The following is a 22806-nucleotide window of genomic DNA, read 5'->3' on the forward strand; positions in this document are numbered from 1 at the left end:
GACACCGAGTCTGCCGGTGCCTTGATCTCATACCTCCCAGCTTCCAGAACCATGACAGATAAATGTCTGTAGTTTACGACCTCCAGTCTATGGCGGTTCGTTATAGCAGCCCGAGTGGACTAAAACACCACGGCTTGTTCCGCTGCCCCGAACCCACTAAGCACTTGTGCACAAATGAAGTGCTTAAGAATGACGGTGGCAACATTTGACTGCTTCTGTTAAGAAAGAATTAAATGAAGGTGTGAGCAGAGCGCATAGTTCACAAGGAACTCTCCGTGGTCCAGGTCTCTGGTCTGCGTTGCGGCAATATTCCACCTTCCCATCAACTTAGACCCCCAGATGTTTGCGCTTCCCCTTTTTTGCTGTTTCGTTTTCACGGTGGGAATTCAAGTTCCTCAATGTCAGGAAAGGGGAGGAAAAGGTGGCTCCTGATAACCAGCCTGTGTCATGATAGTGATGTCCCAGTGTAGTCACAGGTAAGATTGAATTTCCTCTAACCCTTGACTTCTATCAGAGAACATCTTCCTTAAAGTGCTAGACTGAGGACCATCTGACCACATGACCATCCAATATCAATTCTCTTGTTCATGAACTTAAGCCTGAAAAATCTGAAATAATCATCTTCCCCACCCCCCCCCCCTTCACAAATAAGATCCCCTGGAACAGTATAAAAACATAAGAAAGAATCATCAGCCCAGGTAACAGCTAAAATGGGTTGAAGAGCTAAAAAGGCTCAGAGTTATTGGGGGTGGGAAAGGTGGACTGGTGTAGCCTCCTTGGGAGACAATGGATGTCTGTGAATATAGAACCCAGTAATGCTGTGGGATCATCAGAGGGAAGATAACAAGAGAATGCTGATCAGGGAGGGAGAGGTAGATAGTAGGTAGAAAATCCAATAGATAAAATAGTTTGGGTGATGGCTGGATTAACCTACCGACAGGGGAAGCTGGGATGACGTCCACACACACAAGGCATAGTATATGCCTTTCATTTTGAATGCTCGAATAAAGAGGCGAATTGAGAGAAGTCTCAGGTGAGGTTTTTATAGAGTAACGTTTTTATGTAATTAGATTAGAATTTTGCAATATTGAAAAAACAGTAAGAGCAAGCATATTTACTTCAGTCAGATGTTACCAAATAGGTATTCAAACATGGCACTTAGTTGCAGTGAATGATTTTGTCATCTAATTGTAAGAGGTATATGTGAGCTTCGTGCCAATGAGAATTTTTTTGAAGTCTAGTGGGGTTCGAATAGGACTCTTCCTGTCTTAATCAGCTAGACTGGGCGGTTTAAAGAACATACATTTATTTGTCACACTTGTGGATGCTGGGAGGTCCAGGACCGAGGGTGGGGGAGGTTAAGAATTGGTCGTTAGCAAGGGCCCTTTTCCTGGTTTGCAGATGGTTCCTTTTCCTTGTGTCTTCACATGGTAGAAATATCTTTCTCTCTCTCTCTTTTTTCTTCTCATCAGTTCTTATAGGGCACTAATCTCACCATGAGGGCCCCACCCTCATCACCTAATTACCTCCCAAAGACTCCACCTCCATATACCATCACACTGGAGGTTAGGGCTTCAAAATATAAATTTTAATGGGAACACGATTCAGTCCATAGTGCCTCCTGTGCAAGGTGACCTCAGCAGGGCACCCGAGAGAACGTTCTCCCTAACATGGGGAAGCAGCCACAGCAGGACAACTAACAGAAGACCATCCAAACCCTAGTTTACACTGAACCATGGATCTCTCCACCATCTTGGTATTCCCCGAAAGGAAGCATCACTAGAGGTCTTCAATCAGGGCAATCTGAAGAAATTTCCTTCCTCCCTAAGGTCAGGCAGGGCCTGCTTAAAGAACCCCGGACTTGTCTACCATATTCCTAAGTCCCCTCCTTAGGAGAGAGGCAGCTGCTGACTATATTCTTTCACTGGTCACCCTCACCAAATCTTTCCCAGAGGCCATCATGATTTTCCAGATAAGAACCTGGAGAAGTGACAGTGGCCAAGCCACAGAGCCAAGATTTTAAGTATGACGCTCTTTGTCATCAGATCAGTTCCAACTGATTCAAAATTTTCATCCCACATTGGCAAATTTCTGGTACCCAGGAATTTCAGGGTCAGAGATGATCATAATGATCAAAATCCTCCCCAGGTTTCCACATGGAACAAGTAAGGAAGCGTGACCGTGTTTTCATTAGATCAGGAAATGATGTTCCGCACTCCATTCCGAAACTTCCAGGATGTCATCGTAAATCCCGTTTAACTTCCAAGCCAGGAGAAAAGCCTTTCTTCATCATTCCAGACAGCACGACTTGTTAGAAACACTCCCCGATTTTGAATGAAAATTTATCTCTTTACAAAATCCACTCATTTGTCTGGTTCTACCCTCTGAGGCCACATAGAATGTGTCTCCTCTTTTCCACAACAGCCCATCAGACACCAAAAGAGAACTTCCATTTCCCTGCAACTCTTCTCCAGCCTCCAGAGACCTGCCCCAGGGTCCCTACCAGCCTGGCTTCTGTAGACCCTCTTCTGTCACCTTAAACAAAAGTCGACAGAACAAAACTTTTACGTTCAGCAGAGAAGTCATAATACCATAGCCCAGCTTTCCCGCTGGGCTGAAATACTTTCCAAAAATTCTGGAAATTTGTTACGGTCATGTCTGCCAAGCCCACAAAACCCAGATCCCAATCTTTCACCGAGCAGCTCAAGAACATGTTCAAATCATCCTCTGGCTGGATCTCATCTCCGGATCCCTGGGATGAATCATGAGTTTCCTTCGTTGTTGCTGTTGGCTGCCCTCCGGGTCAATGGTCGGTAGGACAGGCACCACTCCTAATGATGCCCTTTGCCCTGAGTGCGGGAGCCTGAGGGGCGAAGGTAGCATGGAACATCCCCATCACAGGGCCCAGGTCACTATTTTTGCTTGACACAAAGTGAGACAAGACCAGGGAGGTCCTAGGCACCTGCCTCAGGGTTTCCAGCAAAGGGTCATCGGCAAGGGCTTAACCTCCGGATTCCTTCGCTAGAGTTAAGTCAGGGACCCCGCCCTCAGCACTTCAAGCCAGCTCTGCCCGGCCATCGGCCCTGCTCTGACCAATCCCTGCACCACGCCACACCCACACTTCCTCCGTGTGTGCCTCCTCTGTACTACCACAGCACTGAGGTCAACATGTGTCCCCATCATAGTCCCTTGAGACAGGGCTCTATCTGTGTGTTCCTGCCTTGTCCCCTGGACTGGGAGCTCCTTAGGGGAAGCCCCTGGGTCTTCTTTAGCTATGGCTCCAATTCTAGCATGGAATCTGGCACCAACTGACAAGTGAAGCTGAAATAAACCGATCCCGTGGCTTACTTTGTCAAGCTTTACAGACTTCCATTGAGAAGAGTGGGCACTGAGAATCCCTCTCTCTGAGTGGGAGCCAGAAGAGACCACCACGGCCTCTGTCCCTTTACCATCTCCATCATGGCTATACACTGGGCTGCTCAAAGCATGGAGTCCTCCACCTGATCTCTTCCTATGTCCATGCTCTGATCTTTCCTGACTAGAGAATGTGCTCCAAACTCCAGCCCCTCACCTGCCTGCCTTGCAGACAGAAACTGAGGAGAAGAGCCCAACTAAATAGAGGCCAACCCATCCCACCCCAGTAATTGCAAAAGGACAACAGACTGACTGTGGCCCCGAGTAGCCTTAGCAGCAAAGTGTCTCATGACTATTTTCATCACACCTCAGGACAAAGGGCCCAGCCTGCTCTGTGCAAAACACAGTGTACAGTTCCAGGGAGGCCCAGCGTAGTGCAGGATGCCACATAATGATGCAGGAAAAGTCAGACACCACTCAGAGAAACTAGGTCTCTGTTCCTGGACTCAGGGACTTGCCAAGACTTATCCGAGATCAAACAGGCAATGCTGCTAACAGTGGTGCAAGATCAGAAAGGCCAACCAGCTTTCTCTTTCACAGTTTCCGTGGTGAGAAGGACAGCGTGTGGGCTCACGATTGGGGGAACGAAGAGTGGAGACTCTAGCTCTCCAGTTCCCATCTGCTCTCACTTCCTACGTACCCAATTCTGCATTCTTAAAAGCCAGGACAAGGAAGGGTGCTCTTACCTGCTAAAATGAAGATACCCACGAGAATCAGAAAGACCAGCAGGTAGAGCCCGAGGACAGCATGCTTCAGGGCCGACAGGGAGCCCAGCTGGGTGCAGCAGCCGCCCACCCGTCGTTTCTGGCACGGACCTAAACAATAAAGGTAAGAAGAGGGGGAAAAAGACATTTGAAAACCTCATTAGCTTTTTCTTTCCTTTGGCCTCATCTCTCCGTGATGCATACAGACGTTCACATGGAGCCTCTCACACACCTTCTGAGTATCTGTAATGCAGCTGTATGTACCTATAAGGAGCTTTTCAGAACCACAAGCCTTTCACCTTCTAGCTCTCCTCTAACCCTCTGTGTTCTTGAACGAGCCAGATAGGTATGTATGTCTGCCACGACTGTGCCCACACAAATCCATCCTCCCGGAGCACACCCAAGCAGCAGAGAAAGTTCAGATGAGCTGAAATACATGTCCTTTATGAAGCACCAGTTTCCCATGTGATCTGGAGAATATGGAGGAAATTTATAACAGGAGTTGCAAAGTCCAGTTTCTACGATGGCAGGAAGGATGGAAATGAGCCAAGTGGGCCAGGTGGGCCTGGGGGACCCAATGGCGCATGCCCAGACTGGAAGAGGTTGTGGTATAGAAATGAGGGCCGAGTGTTGCCAGGTCCAAAAATTTCAAGACAAGACAGAAGTGATTTTGAGAAATCTCCCTGTTTTTAAGCGTTAACAACTAACTTATCGACAACAACAAATGATTAAAAGCCAAAACTACTAGGGAATAGAAAGCAAACACACTTGCATGCTGGATCTGACCCACCAGTTTGCAACCTTAGGTTCAGATGTACATGAAAACACAGTAACGTCATCCTACAAAACTACTCAAGGTTCACAAGCTTCTGGTCAAAATGAAACAGCAAAATGTCAACGCTCTACCAGATTTTATGAACCGTTCAGTCCAACGCCTTAAGTAATACAGATAAAGGATGTCAAATGTTAGTGGCAAACTCTAGGTGAGAGCCAGGTTCCCTGACTCCCGGTCACCTTTCAGTTGGACTTCTTCGAGGCAGCCTTCTCAGACTGCCGTGCAGAGGCCAGGAATACACTGACCTCTACCTGCTCCGCACCAACAGACAGTGAAAAGGGAGGAATGCTCTCCAGCTTGGACCCCCAGCAGGCCAGATAAGAATTGACAGAGGGTGTGTTTTTCAAAATATGCATGCCCTTATTATGCTTATTCTCAAAGTTAGCAACTGGAGCTTGTTGCACATAGAGGACAGTGTGGGAGCAGAGAAAGGTTGGCAATAAGATGTAATAATCGATACTAAGAAAACGTCTTTAAGGATGGGTGACGTTTACAATTTCTTGGTAACTCCGGGTTACTTATTAGCTCTCAGGTATCACTAGCACCTCTGTGGCCTTTAGGAGATGTGGTTACCATGAAGAAAATAGCGGTGCCAACGTTGTGGCCCTGGCTCCCCAGAGGTGTTATTAAGTCAGGAGCATCCTCCCACTCACTGACCCCATTTTATTGGAAAAAATGCTGTTAAAACAGCTAAGTGGAACTCTTACATATTTCCATAACACACTAGGTACAACTTGGAGCAAGTTGTCAAAAAAATACAAACTCAATTATCATTCTCATCAACCCTTAAATGATAGCAAATGTTGAAGAGTCCACCTGATTTCCCACTAAGACTTGCACAGAGTACATCTTTCTAAGTCACCTTAAATCTTCTTCGCCATTTTCCATTCCTTTCTACACACTAGGGTCTGTGACCTGTTTTGCTCCTAAATATATAGGCTTCTTGTATCATTTCTTTCTCTTTCTTTTTTTCTTCTTCTTCTTGTGATTGCTACTAGCTGTCTGGTTGCAACATAGTAGAGAAAAGTCTGTTTCTTTTGAGAGTCAGTATGGAAGGCATAGCATTAAATATCGCCCAAAGAGGAGTTATCATTATCATGATGGCTGTTCCAGCTCTCCTGCCCTAGCCCCGGCTTCCTCCTTAGATGATAATGAGAATGATGGGAGACCAGCTGCTGGCAGAGGCCAGAAGACGTCCATGCTGAAATGCATTCTTGCGTTTATCCTAACCAATTTTGGGCTTCCCCATTCATTGGCTTTCTTTGACCTTCTTATTTCCCTTGAAATTTTAATTAAGTTCAACTATATTCTGTTAACTGCCCCAGTGGAATCTTATTTTGCTGATTCGTCATAAGAAGAAATCATCCTTTCTCAGGAAAAAAAGTTGATATAAATGTTGTTGCATGTAACTTTTCATTGAGGCACAGCAAAGCATTATAACTTTCCTGAACTTGAGGCAGTCAGTTCATAAGCTGAATGTTAACACAGTTAAGGATTAAGTGCAAACAATATACATCGCGATTTATAAAGTGTAAGATTAGTGCTAATTGCCATTCAGCTTGAGATTTTTCATTTGGGGGAGGAAAACAAAAATGTATGGCCCTCTTCGTTCTTCTGGGAATGCAAACCTTTTCCTAAGTCAATCAGTGATAAGGGCAAGGACTACTTTTCCGTTAATCCCACTAATTAAAACACCATCCTTTTATGGTCAAGTCTATACTGACTTTCAATCTTGGCAAAACAGGAGGAGGAAAATCACACAGCCTACAGCACTGCTGACTTGAATCTTATCTTTGTTGTTTGTATGTGTTTTGCTAGCTCACCGTAAGAGTGGGACAAACTGCAATGACGTAGCTCTTTTTTTTTTTTTCCATCAAAGAGTAGTTCCCTTCCCTTCTACTTGGGGCTTCTATTTAATAGCAAAGACTCACTGGTGACACGTCCTTTCGTCAACTAACACACACGACATAGACCTTTTTCTGCGAGAGCTCAGTTCTCTTAGCAAGACATGGTTACTTTGCATATTAAACGATATCTATTTTAAATAGGACATAATAAGTGTTTCAAATAGAGATTTTCTACAAATGGTTAGACAAGCAGAACATGAATGGTTCTGGCAAGATGGCTAGAGAATATGACTATAGGAGAAAGAAGACAGTTTAGGGGCAAGACAAGTTACTAAGTCTGCCCCAGACTCATTTACTGACTTTTTAATATTACATGGAAGCAACATGTTAGCTGGGTAAACCATTCAAATAATTTAAGTTTATTGTAAGATTAAAAACATTCCAAAACAATACGATCAGTAAAGCCAGGGCAAAAAGTATGCTCACTTATTGGAAGGAAGGAAGGAAGGAAGGAAGGAAGGAAGGAAGGAAGGAAGGAAGGAAGGAAGGAAGGAAGAAAGAAAGAAAGAAAGAAAGAAAGAAAGAAAGAAAGAAAGAAAGAAAGAAAGGAGCTATCAAGCCACAAAAAGACACAGAGAAACCTTAAATGCATATTACTAAGTAAGAGAAGCCAATCTGAAAAGGCTAAATATTGTTTGATTCCAACTACATGACATTTTGGAAAAGGCACAACTATAGAGACAATAAGATCAGTGGTTGCCAGAGGTTGGGAGGAGGACGAGATGAATAGGTGGAGCACTGAGGACTTTCAGCACAGTGAAACTATTCCGTATGATACTGTAATAATGAATATGTGTCATTACACATTTTCCAAACCCATGGAATGTACTACACCATGATTGAATCATTATGTAAACTATGGACCTTGGTTGATAATGACGTGTCGATGTAGATTTATAAATTGTAACAACTATACCACTGTGTTGCAAGATGCCGCTAGTGGGGGAGGCTTTGGTTGTGTGGAGGTGGGGCGTACATGGGAACGCTCTGCACTTTCCACTTGATTTTGCTGTAAAACTAAAACTGTTCTCAAATTAAAGTATTTTTTTTTTAAGTAGAGGTTTTGACTTATGGATTGTTGGCATAAAACTTTAAGAAGTGTTTCCTGAACACCCATCACTGATTGCCCGGCTGTGGCAGGCAGCCTTCGAGATGTCCCTGGATGAGCCCTACTCCCTTCTGTCGTTTCCTTCTGCATTGTACCAGGATTGGTTTGTGTGACCAGTGGAATATGGCAGAGGTAATGGTGTGTCACTTCTGAGATTAGACAAAAGATGCTGCAGCTCCCTTTTTGCTCATTCTTTCTCTCTCCCGGAACATTCATTTGGGGGGAGCCAGTCGCTATGTCATGAACACCCTATGGAGAGGTTACACGGCAAGGAACTGAGCTCTTCAGCCAACAGCCATGTGAGCAAGCCTGGAAGCAGATGCTCTAGCCAAATCAAACTTCCAAGGACTACACTCTGGCTGAGATCTTGACGGCAGTCTCATGAGATATACCCTGAGCCAGAACTACCTAGCCAAACTGCTCCCAGATTTCTACCAAATTGTGTATATATCTTTTGTGTATATATCTTTCATATTTCTGAGCAAAATTTTGATGTGAAAAATAAACAAAATCTTGGCTTTCCCTGTATACCCCTGGCTTCCTCAGAAACTGGGTGAGGTAATAAATTTTTGTTGTGTTAAGCTGCTAAATTTAGGGGTAATTCGTTATGCGGCAATCGATAACTAATACACTTATGCTAGACATTGGGAAACGCAAAAATAACAAGCCGCGTGCAGGAGAGACTTTGTCGGGTTGTTCATTTCCAACTTCCTAGTTCCTAGACTAGCGCCTGGCACATAGGAGGCACTCAGAAAATATTTACTGATAAGGGATTAAAATACGGCCACTGCCCTTCAGGTGCTCACACCTGAGGGAAGAAGACATGTAAACAGATAACTATTATACGGGTATGACTGACATATGTGTGTAAGAGAGATATGTCATAAGCAAAGTGTGGCATTGCAGGAGCGATTCATTCTGTATTGGGAGGTGGTCCCAGAGTCTGAATAAAGGAGGTAACAACTTGGCAGGGCTTTGAAGGACGGGCTTTTCTAGTTGGGCCAAAATCTACAATCTTTCCTCTGGCTTTATTGTCTGATTTATATCTATATCTTGGAAAACTGTGACTTTAAGAAGAAAATTTTTTTCCTCCATATGAGAACAGTTCTGGAGAAAATACCGGACAAAGCTGTTAGTTATTAAACATGGTTGTTTATAGACATGGTCATACACAAGACCAGATTGAGGGAGAAAATGGCGCATGTGCACGTGTGCGCACGCGCGCGCGCACACACACACACACACACACAACCTCTTCCAAGATCTAGGAGAAGCAAGGAGAAGGTTTCTCCCTCTTGTAATAGCCTCCAGAAAAGAGGGTGGCAGCTCAGAAAATCAGAAAGCCAGGAGAAGGGAGCTCAAGAGACCTGGAGAGGGCAAAGCCTATGGCTCCAAAAGAGCAAATAAAAACTAAAAAATAAATGTAAAGTAACTTGCAGAACGAGTCTCCAGTGCCAGGCTGAGAGCTGTTGTTTAGCCCAGCGTGGAGCATGTAGTTCCTGATGGGCGAGAAGCAGTCAGACAGACGGTGGTCCCACTTCTAGGCATCCCATCTGCACAGGGCTGTGTGATTTTGCCAGAGCTGTATATCCCTGGGCTGTTATTTTCTTTGTTACTCCACATTTTTAAACTTGAGTTTATTTGAGAAGAAAATTTCATATCATGATCGTAATTAGAAACTTAGTATCTTCCTATCACACCTTAAAATAAATACCTAACTATGAAAATAACAAATCGACACCCATACATCAGTTCAAGTCCCATTCAAGAAGCACTGATTTTAGTAAAAGTAAGTAAATCACAGTTCAATTTACAAGAAAACTTACAAGAAGAAAGTCGATGCACTCCAAGGAGATTTCATTTATGGAGAAGCAATACCAAACTTTTTAGATGTTCAAGATTTGGTATTTGCTAGAACGTGGAATATAAAGGATTAAGTGCCACTGAAAGAACCACGTCAGAACTTGTACACACTTCTAACACTAACTGCATTATTTTCTACTGTCCACGTACATCTCCATCTGCCCCACGTGTGTTAAAGGTCCCCTGGGGTGGGTGTGTCTCATTGATCTCTCTCTACCCACCAACCAGCAACAGCAGGACCAAAATAAGCTTCTTTGCAAGAACAAAGACATGTGCAAGGCATTGATTTTTGCTGCAGAGATCATCTCTTGCATTTGTCTTACGCAAATAGTTGACACATTTTTGTTGACTATAAAAACATATTTTTGAGCAAAATTTTGGTTTGAAAAAATAAAGAAAATCTTGGCTTTCCTCGACCCATGACTTTGGATTGCCACTTAGTGGACAAATAGATGAACCATAGGTGTAATTCATTGGAACACAACACTTAAATCCCGGCTGAGGAGCATAATCACACGTAGAATGTCTTGGACGCCCTGAGGCCTGAGCCCCACCCCTGGATGTTCCGATTCTGATTCGATGATGAAATCACACTTCGATGGCACAGAGGTGCACAGTCCTGGAGTAAGGCATTTGTCATTATCAAAAGAGAATGTGAAGACACTTTCTTGGAAAAATCAATAAAAAGTCTTACTATTTTCAAAGCTTGGTTTTTGGTTGTTTTTTTTTTTTTTAATTTCAATTTCTTTTTAATAGTACACATTCAAAATGGAGTTGTCTCAAACTATTTTATTATTCCTAGAGGTTAAAATAGCAAAGGATTCCTTTTAATCATGGAATAGGAGTACCTCCCAAAGCGCTTTTGTTAAAATACTGACTGCAGAGAGTGTGGAGGTGCTTGGGAGAAAGGATTAAAGACCAGAGAGGACAAGCTCTTTTTTCTTTTTTCCTGAAAACCACTAAGCCCTGGACGGTTGAGCTGAAGAAGAGTTGGGGAGACAGCCCCCCAGCATCAATGCCACACTCAGGTGGGGGAGCTTCAGAACCTCTGGGTCTCAATTTCCCTAACACTGCCACAGGGGGAGCAAGCGAGGGTTCAGAGCTCTGTGGACTCAGAGCTCTTCTGTCACTTACAGGCTGTGAGACTATGAGAACACATTCCGAGCTATCTTGTTCGTCAATTTAGCCTTTCCTTGAAAAACTAGTTTTTCAATTTCTTAATCATAATTTTAGAACACTTCGTGAATTATTTGTTTGAAAATATTTTCCTCCCATTAAAAAAAAATTACTCACAAGTTGTACGTGGTAGCAGTGGATATTTACTTATTTCCAAATACCCTGGGTCTAAACAACATAAAAAACAGGAAGCAATGATTCAATTGTCACCTAATTTAGTTTTACAAAGGACAAACAGTCATTTTCTTTTTGCTCTCTTTGATCCCACAGCTGGTAAACAGCAGGTGGAGATAAGGCTTTATTTTGGGGACAGATCTCAGAGCTCATCTCATCCAGAATCTTAAACCCCCTAAGGCTGACTTCATCATCCTCACTCTGGTTACTCACCACTCACATTGTCCATTGTAACAGGCAGCCCCAATTAACCTCTGTCTTTGAAGCTGCCAACCTTTTCTGGCTGTAATGGAGCCTCTGTTTACTTTCTCTCAATAAAGGGAAGAGGAGTGTGTGAGGCAGGGACACTGCAGAGGAGACCCACCCACCTCAGTTGCATCTGACCTGCATCTGGGAGGGTCTTGAACCCCTTGCTGGGGGACAGTGAACACAGTCACCTCTGCCTCGTTGGACCATGGACCTGAGTCTTCCAGGCAGATGGGCCAGGGAGGGCCCCAGGCAAAGAAAAAGCTAGTCTTCTGTAAGATCAGGAGTCTGAGCCTTCCACATCTATTTCTGAGAAAGGGAGAGGTGGGATGGCCAGATGGTTTTAGATTTTATGATGACCTAGGACAGTTTCTCCTAGTACTTCTAGAGGTATCTTGTAATTTTGTAACATCTCTGCAATAGTTGTTATTTTTCTCAACCCCTATTGATTTCCCAAGTTAGCAGAAAATTTCTCAAAAACAATCAGGGGATTCTGTGCTTTTTCATGTGTAGGAGGGAAGTGGGAGGAGGAAGGGACACTGGGTGTTGAGCATCTTATGTTCAGCTGGGGCTGAGGGATAGAGAAAGAAAGCCAGGTGGGAGGGGAAATGAGTGTAGTCAAGGTGAGCTGGCTGGTCCCTGCACCCTGGGATGAAGGGAGGAGCCAGGGGTCCCAGGAAGGAGAAGTGGGACCTGGGGCTTGCAGAACATGCCTGCAGTTGCATGGATTGGGAAAAAATGCTGTCTCGGTGCAGAGAGACTCAAACAACAGCAGGCTCAGGGTTCTGCCTAAATTTGGCCAAAACACCCACCTTCTGTAGAGTGGCCCTGGATACCTCAGATTCCTCTCCTGCTCCCTTGTCAGGGGAAATAAATCATCTGATGATGTGTTTGCAATGCGGCAGCCAGCGTTCTATTTTAAAATTGCTACTCTTTCCAGGCAGCTAGTGCCGCCTCCCTCTCATTTCCTGGTCCACCTTGGTTTGATGAATTGGTCCACCCTAGGGGCAGGAATAAAAAGTTTAACATCCCTGTCTCATTCACTCAACTTCCATCACCAACTAAGTTGGAAGGGCCTTCTAGGTGTCTGGCTTTAAAGACAAGAAGGCTAAAGGCCAACTCGTGCCACCTGCACAGGACTGAGCCAGAAGTGTCCCTGAAGCCCACAGGCTCAGGAGCCTCTAACTCAGTGTCCTCTGCATGGAAAGCAGAAGAGAATTCAGTGGATCTGAGTGAAAACAATACACCTCTGTCCCCTGGTAAGGCCTGGAACCAACAGTTATCAGGTACAGAGCTTTGCCGAGACATTGTAGCCATTGATGATGGTACAGCTAATAGCTTGAATAGAATTTCATCCCTAAATCAATGAACAAAAATATAGATTTGTTAAGAGTCAGCTCCCAAAGGGCAGGGTCTGTGATTCACTTCTGGATCCTATAGATCCTGGCATACAGCAGCTGCTTAATTAACATCTTTTTGCTGATGGTAGGTAAATGAGACTAATAACTAAACATAGATTTGCCCGGCACTCCAAGCTGTTGTTTAGGCTTTTGTACTCACAACGTTTTCTAGCTTCTGTGTTTGATGCTTTACCACCTTGGGTCCTCGCTGACTTTGAGGAGACTGCCTCTCCACGGTTAGCTGGACGATAAAGGACTCCCCTGCAAGCAAGCCTTTTATGTGCAAACCAACCAATCCAGAGCCCACTCCACACGACCCCCTCTTATATTAGTTCTCCCACTCTGGGCCGCTACTCGCCTGCTCTAATCACCCCAGGGCCACCAGGTACCAGACAACTAGTGACAGCTTTTGGCCCCCAGAGCCCACCGAAATTATCCGAACTAGCCAGTCCCAAGGCTGCTTTCCCTTGCCTCGCCTATTCCTTTGGAAGAAAATCATGATGAAAACTCTTGCCTGATGGCTCGCTCAGTAACAAACTATGTTTTCAATGGCAGCTGTCTTCTGACCTGTTGGCCTCACCATAGCCGAATAATAATAAAACCTACTTTTAAAAACAGTGTTGAAATCTCCAACAGTGCGCAACACAACAGGATAACAGCTGCCACTTCCCAAGCACCTTATTCTGGCTGAGCCAGAGCATTTAGATAAATTAATTATAAGCACATCAACAGTATTGTGACACTCATTTTGCAGATGACGAAGCTGAGCCTCAGAGTGGTGAGGCGCTTTGCCCATAGCAAGTGGCAGAGCTGGGATTTTTCAGTCTTGCAAGGAAGGAGGAGATGTGAGGTCCACGGGAGGGACCTAGGGTGTTAAAAGGAAAGCTGGAGGAAGGAATGTCACAAAGGCAGTTCTTTCATTCATTCAGAGACCACTTCTTGAGCAAGATGTGGTGGTCGTGAGCGCTGACTTCCAGATTCCATCTCTGCTGCCCGTGCAGTGCAGCCCTTAGAAGGACCTTGGGCACCCAGTCCCGAGACCAACAATGAGACCAACAATGCGAGTGTCCTGCAGGGCGATGCTGCTCCAGGCGCCCCCAGGGGAGAACCCAAGGCTGTTTGCTTTATCTCTGCTTGATCCCAAGACAGGAACTGCAGCCGGGGAGCATGAAGTAGAAAGTATCCTCCTCCTAACTGTTAAGGGTGGAAAATTTTCAAATGGCCAATTTCTGCTTCCATTGTTTAATGTTCAGGGTGTAGTTCTAGGAGATATTCTGTGCAAAGATATGCTAATATTAAGGGTGTAGTCATCTTGTGTAAAGATATGTTAGTGGCCAGCCTCTGCTTCTATAAACCTGCTTGCTTGCTAGAGGGGGTTTTGGAGCTTTTTAAGCTATTCCTTCGAGAGGCTCGGGCTGATTCTCTAGTGGGGAGAGTCAGTCCCCGGCTGGCTAATAAGGGCTCATAATTAATCTCAATTGGCTCTGTGGGTCTTATATTTGATCGCACCACAACACTAACGATAATTTACCCTCGTATCCAGGTGTTGTTCCATTTCTGGGTTTCCTTTGGTTCTGGAGTTTTGCCCCCCAAAAGGTTCATCATCTCCTAGAATCTAGGACCTAAACTAGCTACAATTAAGATTTGAGGGCTTTGAAAACTTAGGACTAGAGTAGCAAGAATAATTATATTTATAGTCGCAAGAATATAAATACTTTTATATTTCTTTTTTTAAAATTATCTATTTAAATTAGCTTCAATTATATATTACATTGATGAGACATCTATATAGTTCATAAAACGATCCCCCCAATTATTTTTATATTTCTGATCACAAAACAGAACTGCCTTACTAGGATGTCCAGGTGGGGGAAGGGCACACCCAGCAAGTCAAGGGTCCCTGTGGTTGCCCCAGGCATCTGTGGGGCAGGCTGGCTCTTCTTAATTCCACCTGATGCTCTTCTTAGCTTTAGCCAGTTAAACCCTTCAGGAATTCCCAATATAAACCTACCTGTTTTAAGGCAAAGTCCTGCCCTCCCACACACTGCCCTAGGAATGCTTACAATACTTAAGACATCAAGTTTCCATTTTAATAGATGCCTTTAGGTCAGGGTTGGGGGAACAGCATAACTCTGCAGGGAAGAAATAAATTTCTACATTTGGCAGAGCATACTGAGGTCCTAACATCACTGGAGAACCAAGAAGTAGAGATAAAACTTACTGGGGAGGGGACAAGGTCAAGCTTGCTTTTATTTACGGACAAATTCTGAGATCACTTTCAAATAGAAACTCTTTTCAGAGTGAATAGTGTGCTCTATTAATCCACGTGAAGGGAGAGCAGGCCTGAACCAAGCTGGTTCCTGTAAACTGGGACGTGTGGCCTCCACCGGGGAAGCTTGTCCTCATCAGTCCTCTTCGATCTGCCCCTCCTGACCTGATCGTTGTCGTCCACCCGCTTTGGGTTTCTAGTATGCTTCGGGTTTCTAGTATGTTCTATCTTCCTAGTGTCTCCTCCGTCAATTAGATTCCCTGTGTTCCCCGAAAAGACGTGTGGATGATGGGTGCTCTAACCCTCAGTGAGGTGTCAGGAAAGAAGACGAGCAGCCAGCCCCCTCCCTGTAGCCTCCAGTCCTAAGAGGACATTTTTTTCAAGGGGAGTGATTAATTAATTAATTGTATTAAAGTATGGTTGACGTATAATATATTAGTCTCAGGTGTACAACGTAGTAATTCTACATTGTATACCTCATGACGCGATCGCCAAGATAAGTCTAATAACCACCTTAACAGGACTTTCTAAAGACAAGACTTCTGCCGACTATGAACATCTTGGGTTATCTCGACCTGAATCTTAAGGCAGACGGCAGGAAGTGGGAAGGCTCCAGAAAGCGAGCAGGCTGGGGACTGTGCAGAAGGCTGCCACCACCACGGACCCCCATCAGCTCTGTGGCTGGGCCTCACCAGCAGCCAGGCCTGCAGAGCAGCGGTTAGGAGACAGGCCATCCCTACCCTAATGGGCCCCCTTTTCACCACCTTGTTTCTGCCACTGAACTCTGCACGTGGCGGTTAGACTCCAGGCCAGAAGCCCCAGGGGCACTGGGGACGATGGGGCATTTCTCGGACCTAAAGTCCACCTTGAGGTTAGTGTCCTAGGCTTCTCACAGAAACCATTTAAGACCCTGTCATTGAGTTCCTGTCGAAACCTATGTTTATATCTATTTCCTGCCAGCAGCACCTCTGAGAATAATTCAGTAATTCATTCCATCTGTCTTCTACACTGTAGCCACTTTTTCCCATGGCCCCACCCCAGCTTTATCATCAGCCAGAGCATCTCCACCCCTGAAACCTTAAATTCCAAGAATCCGCTCTCATAGCCCCTCACAGCCACCAGGGACTCCAGGGCCTGGAACCAGAGGAACAGACTTGAGCTGTGCTGAGGGGCTGGGATTGAGGACCAGGCCATGTGGCTCTGAACCCAGGCTTTGCTTCTGACTAGCTGGGTGACACTGGGCAACTTACTTCACCTGAGATTTTAAATTCTCATGGACAAACGGAATAACAATATGTGCTGAGGTTTAATGGAGACAATTTATTGAAGCCCTGAACATAGTGCCTGCTTGTGCCACATGCTCAACGAAGAGGAGACATGTATTATTATCACTTCTGTTATAATTACCTTAATAGACACAGCCACTCCTCCCACCACTGCCTCTGGCCTCCTGGCCTCCATGAGAACCAAAATGAACTCCAGAACTGCTGGTGCTATAGGACTAGGTCCCCCAAATGCCCCGGCCCACACACCACTGTCAGCAGGGAATGGTGGTCCCTAGGACTTTGTGTGCTCCTGGCAAGACCTCGGTCACAAACACTCAGCCTCGCCATCGGTTTCTGCCCCGAGATCAGCCTGACTAACCCCCTGAGTCCTCAGCCCTGACTTATATCAGTCCCACCGAAGCCCCAGGATCCCCAAGACTCCCCGGTCACCCGCCATAGTCCCCAAACAGCCTTGTTTATCCTCCTTTAACCCTACATCCCTCCCCAACCACTGACATCTTCCCCCTGGACCTCCCAGCCGCGCATCTGAAAAATCCCACATTTCCTCGATCTCTGCTCAAAGCATTTCTTTTGCTTCCTTGCTCTAACTGAAGCCTGTTTCCTTTGTCTTCCCACGTGTGGATTTCTCTCTCCCTCTCATACCATTGGTCTCGGGGTACAGTAGGTAGTGGTGTTTTTCTTTGCTTCTCATTGCTACATCGAGAATTTTCTTTCTCTCTTCCTAAAAACTCCCAGCTTGGACTCACATCACAAGACTGTATTCTTCTCCTCCTTGCTAAGGGACATCTGCTCGCTCTTCCCTCTCTGGGCTCACTGTTGTTCTCTCTCAGTCTCCTTGGCTAACTCATCCCGACCGCCTCCCCTCTCCTGATTTCGCCTCCACCCCGAGGCACTTGAAATGCGGCTGGCCAAAGCTGAGGTGGGCTCAAAATGCAAAACACACACAGGATTCTGAAGGTTCAGCATGAGAAAAAAATATGTAAATACCACCGTTATTTTTATAGTGATTACATATCAAGAAGATAATATTTTGGAAATATTAAACGAAATATGTTCCCCTATTTAAATTAGTTTCATCTGTGTCGGTTTACCTTCTTATGTGGCTTCTAGAACATTTAAAATTGCACAGGGGGTTCACATTACATTTCTATTGCCTTTACTGATAACCGAAACCCTTTCCTGATCCCGATTTCCAAAACGCCGTGTTGCAGCCACTCCTCCTGTTCCCTGGTGCGCTCCCTCAAGACTCTGGCTCTGGGAACCTACAAACCGTGGGCCCCACTGCCGTGCCACCCCCTCTCCCTCTCGTGTCCTTCCCGTCCTTCCTGTCTGACTTACACTCTCTCATCTACGTCAGTCACGCTCCGCACGGGTCCTCCACTCCCCTGCTCCTCTCTGGCTCCCTCACACTCCCTTGGCAACACTCTAGCCCTGGTGGGATTTAACTCTAAACTCTGCACTTCCGTCCGCAGCGCTGGGCAGAGCTGGGGAAAGGAAAAGCGCGCACGCGCATCGGCCTGACTTTACGCTCATGGTCACTCGAACAAAGTGGGCCCCGGTGGTTGTCCAGTGGGCTCGCTGCCTGTTCACGCGCTCATCTCCCAGACACCTGTTCCATACCTCCTCCTCCTCCCTCTGCACTCTGACTGAAAAAGCACAAGCAATGAGGGACAGCTTCCTCGAGTTCCCACCACGGCGTAGCTAACCACTGACACGCATCCCGGCCCTCCTCTGTCGCTTTGCCTTCCCTTGTGTCGCCGTGGTTGTACTGTCTGTGCTCTAGGCTCCGCCATCACCCCAACTGCACATCGGTTTCCTTCTTCTCCTACCTACTCAGGGACGTAACTCCAGTAATTCTGCTTCGCCAACGTTTCCCTCTGCGCGGTATCACTCCATCAGCATAACCATACCGCTATTTCTTATGTCTTAAAAAACACAGCAAAAATCTCTCTTGATCTCCCTTTCCACTTCACACTGGTCCTTTTATACAGCAGAACTTCTTGAACGAATGGTATGTACCCACTGCATCCAATTCCTCTCCTCACGTTCTCTCCCGAACCTATTCCAATCAGTCTCCTCCCACTTAAAATCCCTGAAACTGCCCTTATCAGGTTTTCTGGGCTGAACTGTGTCCCCCAAATTCCTATGCTGAAGTGCTAACCTCCAGCTCCTCGGAATGTGACCGTATTTGAACATGGCCTTTAAAGAGGTGATTAAGTTAAAATGAGTCTTTAGGATAGACGCTGATCCCTGGGTGGCATCCTTATAAAAAGAGGAAATTAAAAAAAAAAAAAAAATCAGAGACACCAGGGGCACATACACACCGAGGAAAAACCAGATGAGGAGAAGGAAGAAGCCAGGAAGAAAAGCCTCAGGGAAACCAACCCTGCTGACACCTTGATCTTGGACTTCCAGCCTCCAGAACTATGAGAAAATAAATATCTGCTGTTGAAGCCACGCGGTCAGTGGTATTTTGTTACTCAGCCCAAGCTGACTAATACACCAGGTCACCACTGGCCGCCAATGGCTCAGTCCAATGGCCAATGTTCACTACTCTTCCAACTTGACCATTTAGCAGCATTGGCACCGTTGGTCACCTCTTCTTCCTTAATAAACTCTCAGGTCTCAATACTCTCACCGTTTTTTACTAGCTGCGTTCTCTCTGTCTCCTTTACTGCTCCTCCTAACTCCCAACCTCTTAGACCTCTCAGCATGGCGTGAGCCAGAGCCCATTCCCTGGGCCTCTTCTTCACACACCCCACCAATCTGTCAGTTCTCATTCAAACGTACACAACCAGAACTGGGTTGCCTCTCACCTCCTCCACTTCTGAGGCCCTGGCATTTCTCACCTGGGTTATCCTACCTGGACTAGACCTCATTCCCCCTCTACCACTCCGTAGAGCCTTTTTCCAAGCTCACAGCCAGGGACCTTAAAGCAGACTCTGCACTGGGTCCTCTCCCTCTCTTTCAAGTCAGACCTGGCTTCTCTCCATACACCCCAACGACATAGCTCTGCAGAGGTCACTGGTGACCTTCCTACCGGAAAATCGAATGCCCTGCTGCAGCCGGAACATCCATTCTAAAAAGCAAGTTGGACCTTCTCCTTTCACTGCCTTGAAACCCTCTGCTGGCTTCTCGTTGCCTCCAGAGGTTCAGATTCCTATGGATGGCACAGGAGACCTTCCTCGATTTGGCTTTAGCTTCATATAATTAAGAGTTTGGGCTACAGAGTCAGTGAATTCTGACTCTGATTGCTATAGATTGATTGTTTATGTCCCCCCAACTTCATATGTTGAAACCTAACACCCGGTGTGATGGTGTGAAGAGGTGGGGCCTCCAGAGGGTGGTTAGGCCATGAGGGCAGAGCCCTCATGATGGAATTAGTTCTTTTATGAGACCCAGAGAGATCCCACTCCCTCCGCCAAAGGGAGAAGGTAGCATCTCTGAACCAGGAAGTGGGCTCTCACCAGGCACCGAATCTGCCGGCACCTTGATTTTAAATTTCCCACCCTCCAGCACTGTGAGAAATAAATTTCCGTTGTTTGTCAGCCACTCGTCTATGGTATTCTGTTAATGGCAGCCTGAATGGATGAGACACCAGTCCTTCCTAACTGTGACCTTGGGCAAGTTACCAGGTCTCCGTGCCTTGATTTTCTCATAAGTCACTTGGGTATAATAATGAGACTCATCTCACTGGGTTAATGTGAGGATCAAATGAGCTCATCCTTGTAAAATGCTTAGAACAGTGCCTGGCCTGACGTAGCTCAGTGAGTGAGTGTTTACTACTTCCCACAGCCATCCTTCCTCAGCCTGAGCGCTGCTTCCCTTGGCTTGGAAACCTTTCCCTGCCCTTGGTAGCAGGCACATTGCTGCCTGTCCTTCCATATTTTGCCCCCACATCTACCCCAGCAGGAGGCAGACTGAGGGTTCCACCCCTCTAACCGCACTTTGCATGTCCTTCCATAAGAGTGTTAATTAAATTATCATGCACAGTCTGTTTATGTGTCTGTGTTTCCAGGGGACTTTAAGTCCCTTGAGGACAGGAACCATGGCCTTCCATTTCTGAGTGCACCAGCAGCACCATAAAACCCTGTCATCTTTGGATAAATGAAGTCACAGTTCCTTTTATTTGTCTGAAATTCGCCTCTCTAAGCCTTCCTTCATCCTGGTGCTTATAGATTTAGTGAATAAGAGTGCATTCAGTCATTTCACAAGCAAAATGACTTCTATGTGCAAGACAGTGCTAGGTACTGGGGACATGAAGATGAACCCAAGGCAGACAGTGTATGCCCTCAAGGAATTATAGTCCAGAGGGGATTCAGAGGCACAAGATGCAGCCTAAGTGTGAATGGCCAAGTGTCATGGACAGGGAGGCTGGGTCAAAGGCCTGGGACAGAGAGAGCGAGAGAAGCCAGGGCATCTGGACTCAAGGAGCATCAGTCTTGCTGCTTATCATGGGACGGCAGGAAGCAATACCAGATAAACCTGGGAGCAAGATATGAGGAGAGCTCAGTACCCTGGAGACTGAAAATAGAGGCTGTGGAGGAACTAGAGCGCCGTGGGTGGAAGCAGACAGAGCAAAGGGCTGCGACATACCCTGAGATCTAATGCTTACGAGGGGTCAGTGAACACCAGGATGTAGGTCATGCGCAATAGCTGGTGTCTCCCTGCAGAAACCCCGTGTTAGGGGCTATAAGAACCCCATTTTAGAGAGGAGGAGAAGCTGAGTCTAAGGACTTGTTTGGGGTTTCACAGAGAGAGAGAGAGCAAGCAGCAGAGTCAGCCTCTCTGGCATGGAGCCTGGGCTTTTGGCCACCGAGCAATGTCATCCCCGCCCTGGCAAGGGCCGGACTGTTCCAGAAGTTACGTGTGGACTCGGGTACCTGGGGCGAGTGAGGCTGTCTGTGGTTCGCACCAACCGCGTGGGCCAAACCCTGAATGTCCTCACGGCGCCACCTTTAGGAAAGCTTTGCGCTTGGCCCCACCTTGTGCTGGTCTGCAGTGGGGAGGGCCGCAGGACAGAGGGGGACAGACCGGCTAGAGTGATGGTAAAATGACAGGAGGCGGGGCCTTGTCACATGCCCGCCTGCGCCCCTCGCTGCACGTAGCCAGCGCGTGTGGAGCACCCGGCGCCTGAAAAGCACCTTTCTTATCAAAAGATGAAGATTAAAAAATGAAGGAATGAATCAGCGAATGAAGGGCAGGAAGCACAGGAGCAAGGTCCTTGGATGCGAGAAACGTGACACAACGAAGACCAACCATGACCTGACTGGCCAGCCCTCCATTTGGGGTGTGTCCTGCAGCCCCCTTCCCCCTGCTCTCACCGCAAGGCTCTCTCAGCCCACCCACTGCGGAGGCGTCCGCTCCGCCCCCACTCCTTAGGCAATGCCACAGAGGACGTGGGTGGTGTAGCTAAGCGGCAGGAGCTTGTGTGAGGAACGGAAGCAGAGGCTCCTTTTGCACCCACCCACGTGGGAAGGCGCCCTCGGGGTGTCTGAGCTCCTCTCACTCTTCCCGACCTCTGCACAGGACACCAGCCTCCACCCAGGGATAATGAAACATCCCTCAGCCCCTCTGGCAGCAAACCTCAGGGCGGCCTCTGGGAGCCACCGCTCCGATCGATCAGGGTGGGGGAAGGGCCAGCCTCACACGCGCCACAGCACCAGGAGCCCTGGGGACCTGGAATATGCCTTACACACCCTACTACTTGGGGAACAGGACTAAAAGATCTCCCTGGGTTTCCTTGAATATCTAGGCTTCACGAGGAAGTCTGCTAACCCAAACTCTGCTTTCTTTGGCAGAAGCTAAGAACTGGCCTTAAAATGCTGTCCAGGCTGGGGGGTCCTTGAGAAGTGGGGTGGGTGTTTCCTGGGAGACCCTGGGTGACAACAGCTGCTCCTGACCTCCTCGGCTCTCCCTCTTCTTCCTTCCCACATCCCCAAGAGTCGTGGGGGTTCCCTAGAAGGCAGAGAGGTGAAGTACAGGTGCGTCAAGTGCCGACTGTGCACAGGTGCTTTGCCGGCGTTATTATGCCACCTGATTCCCGCCGCAGCTCTTGCGAGGTGAGTAACATCATTCCCATTTGGTGGATGGGGACACTGAGGATTAGAGGGTCAGGGCGTAACATGCCCACGACAGTTGTAGTGGGTCCTTGGGCCATAACCACCCTGGCCCCCAGGGTCGGAGCGGAGCGGTTACCGCAACCTGGGAGGAGAAGGCCGGTGCGGAGGAGGCGGCTTAAGAGGACCTGTGACCAGCAGCCTGAGATGACCCTGTAGGGCAGGAGCTGGACGAATAAAGACTCCACTTCCCTTTCTTCCATCTTCCCAGGCAGCTCCCCCATAGCCAACCCCAGCAAGACAGAGAGTGGGGTGAATGGGGGCGAGTGGGGTGAATGGGGACGAGTGGGAATGGAGGGGCAAAT

General features: G+C 46.9%; 1 protein-coding gene across 3 annotated transcripts in view; it reads right to left on the reverse strand.

Moving 5' to 3' along the window:
• The window catches only part of SCARA5 (scavenger receptor class A member 5), a 93951-nt gene that overhangs the window by 62837 nt on the left and 8308 nt on the right, over positions 1–22806 (reverse strand). For all 3 annotated transcript variants that reach the window (XM_016144650.2, XM_016144651.2, XM_016144649.2), the window contains exon 3: positions 4101–4229. In XM_016144650.2, coding sequence (XP_016000136.2) covers positions 4101–4229 — 129 coding nt within the window. The remainder of the gene's footprint in view (positions 1–4100; positions 4230–22806) is intronic.

The sequence above is a fragment of the Rousettus aegyptiacus genome, unplaced genomic scaffold (assembly GCF_014176215.1).
Source record: "Rousettus aegyptiacus isolate mRouAeg1 unplaced genomic scaffold, mRouAeg1.p scaffold_m13_p_16, whole genome shotgun sequence".
In the NCBI taxonomy this organism is placed as follows: domain Eukaryota; kingdom Metazoa; phylum Chordata; class Mammalia; order Chiroptera; family Pteropodidae; genus Rousettus; species Rousettus aegyptiacus.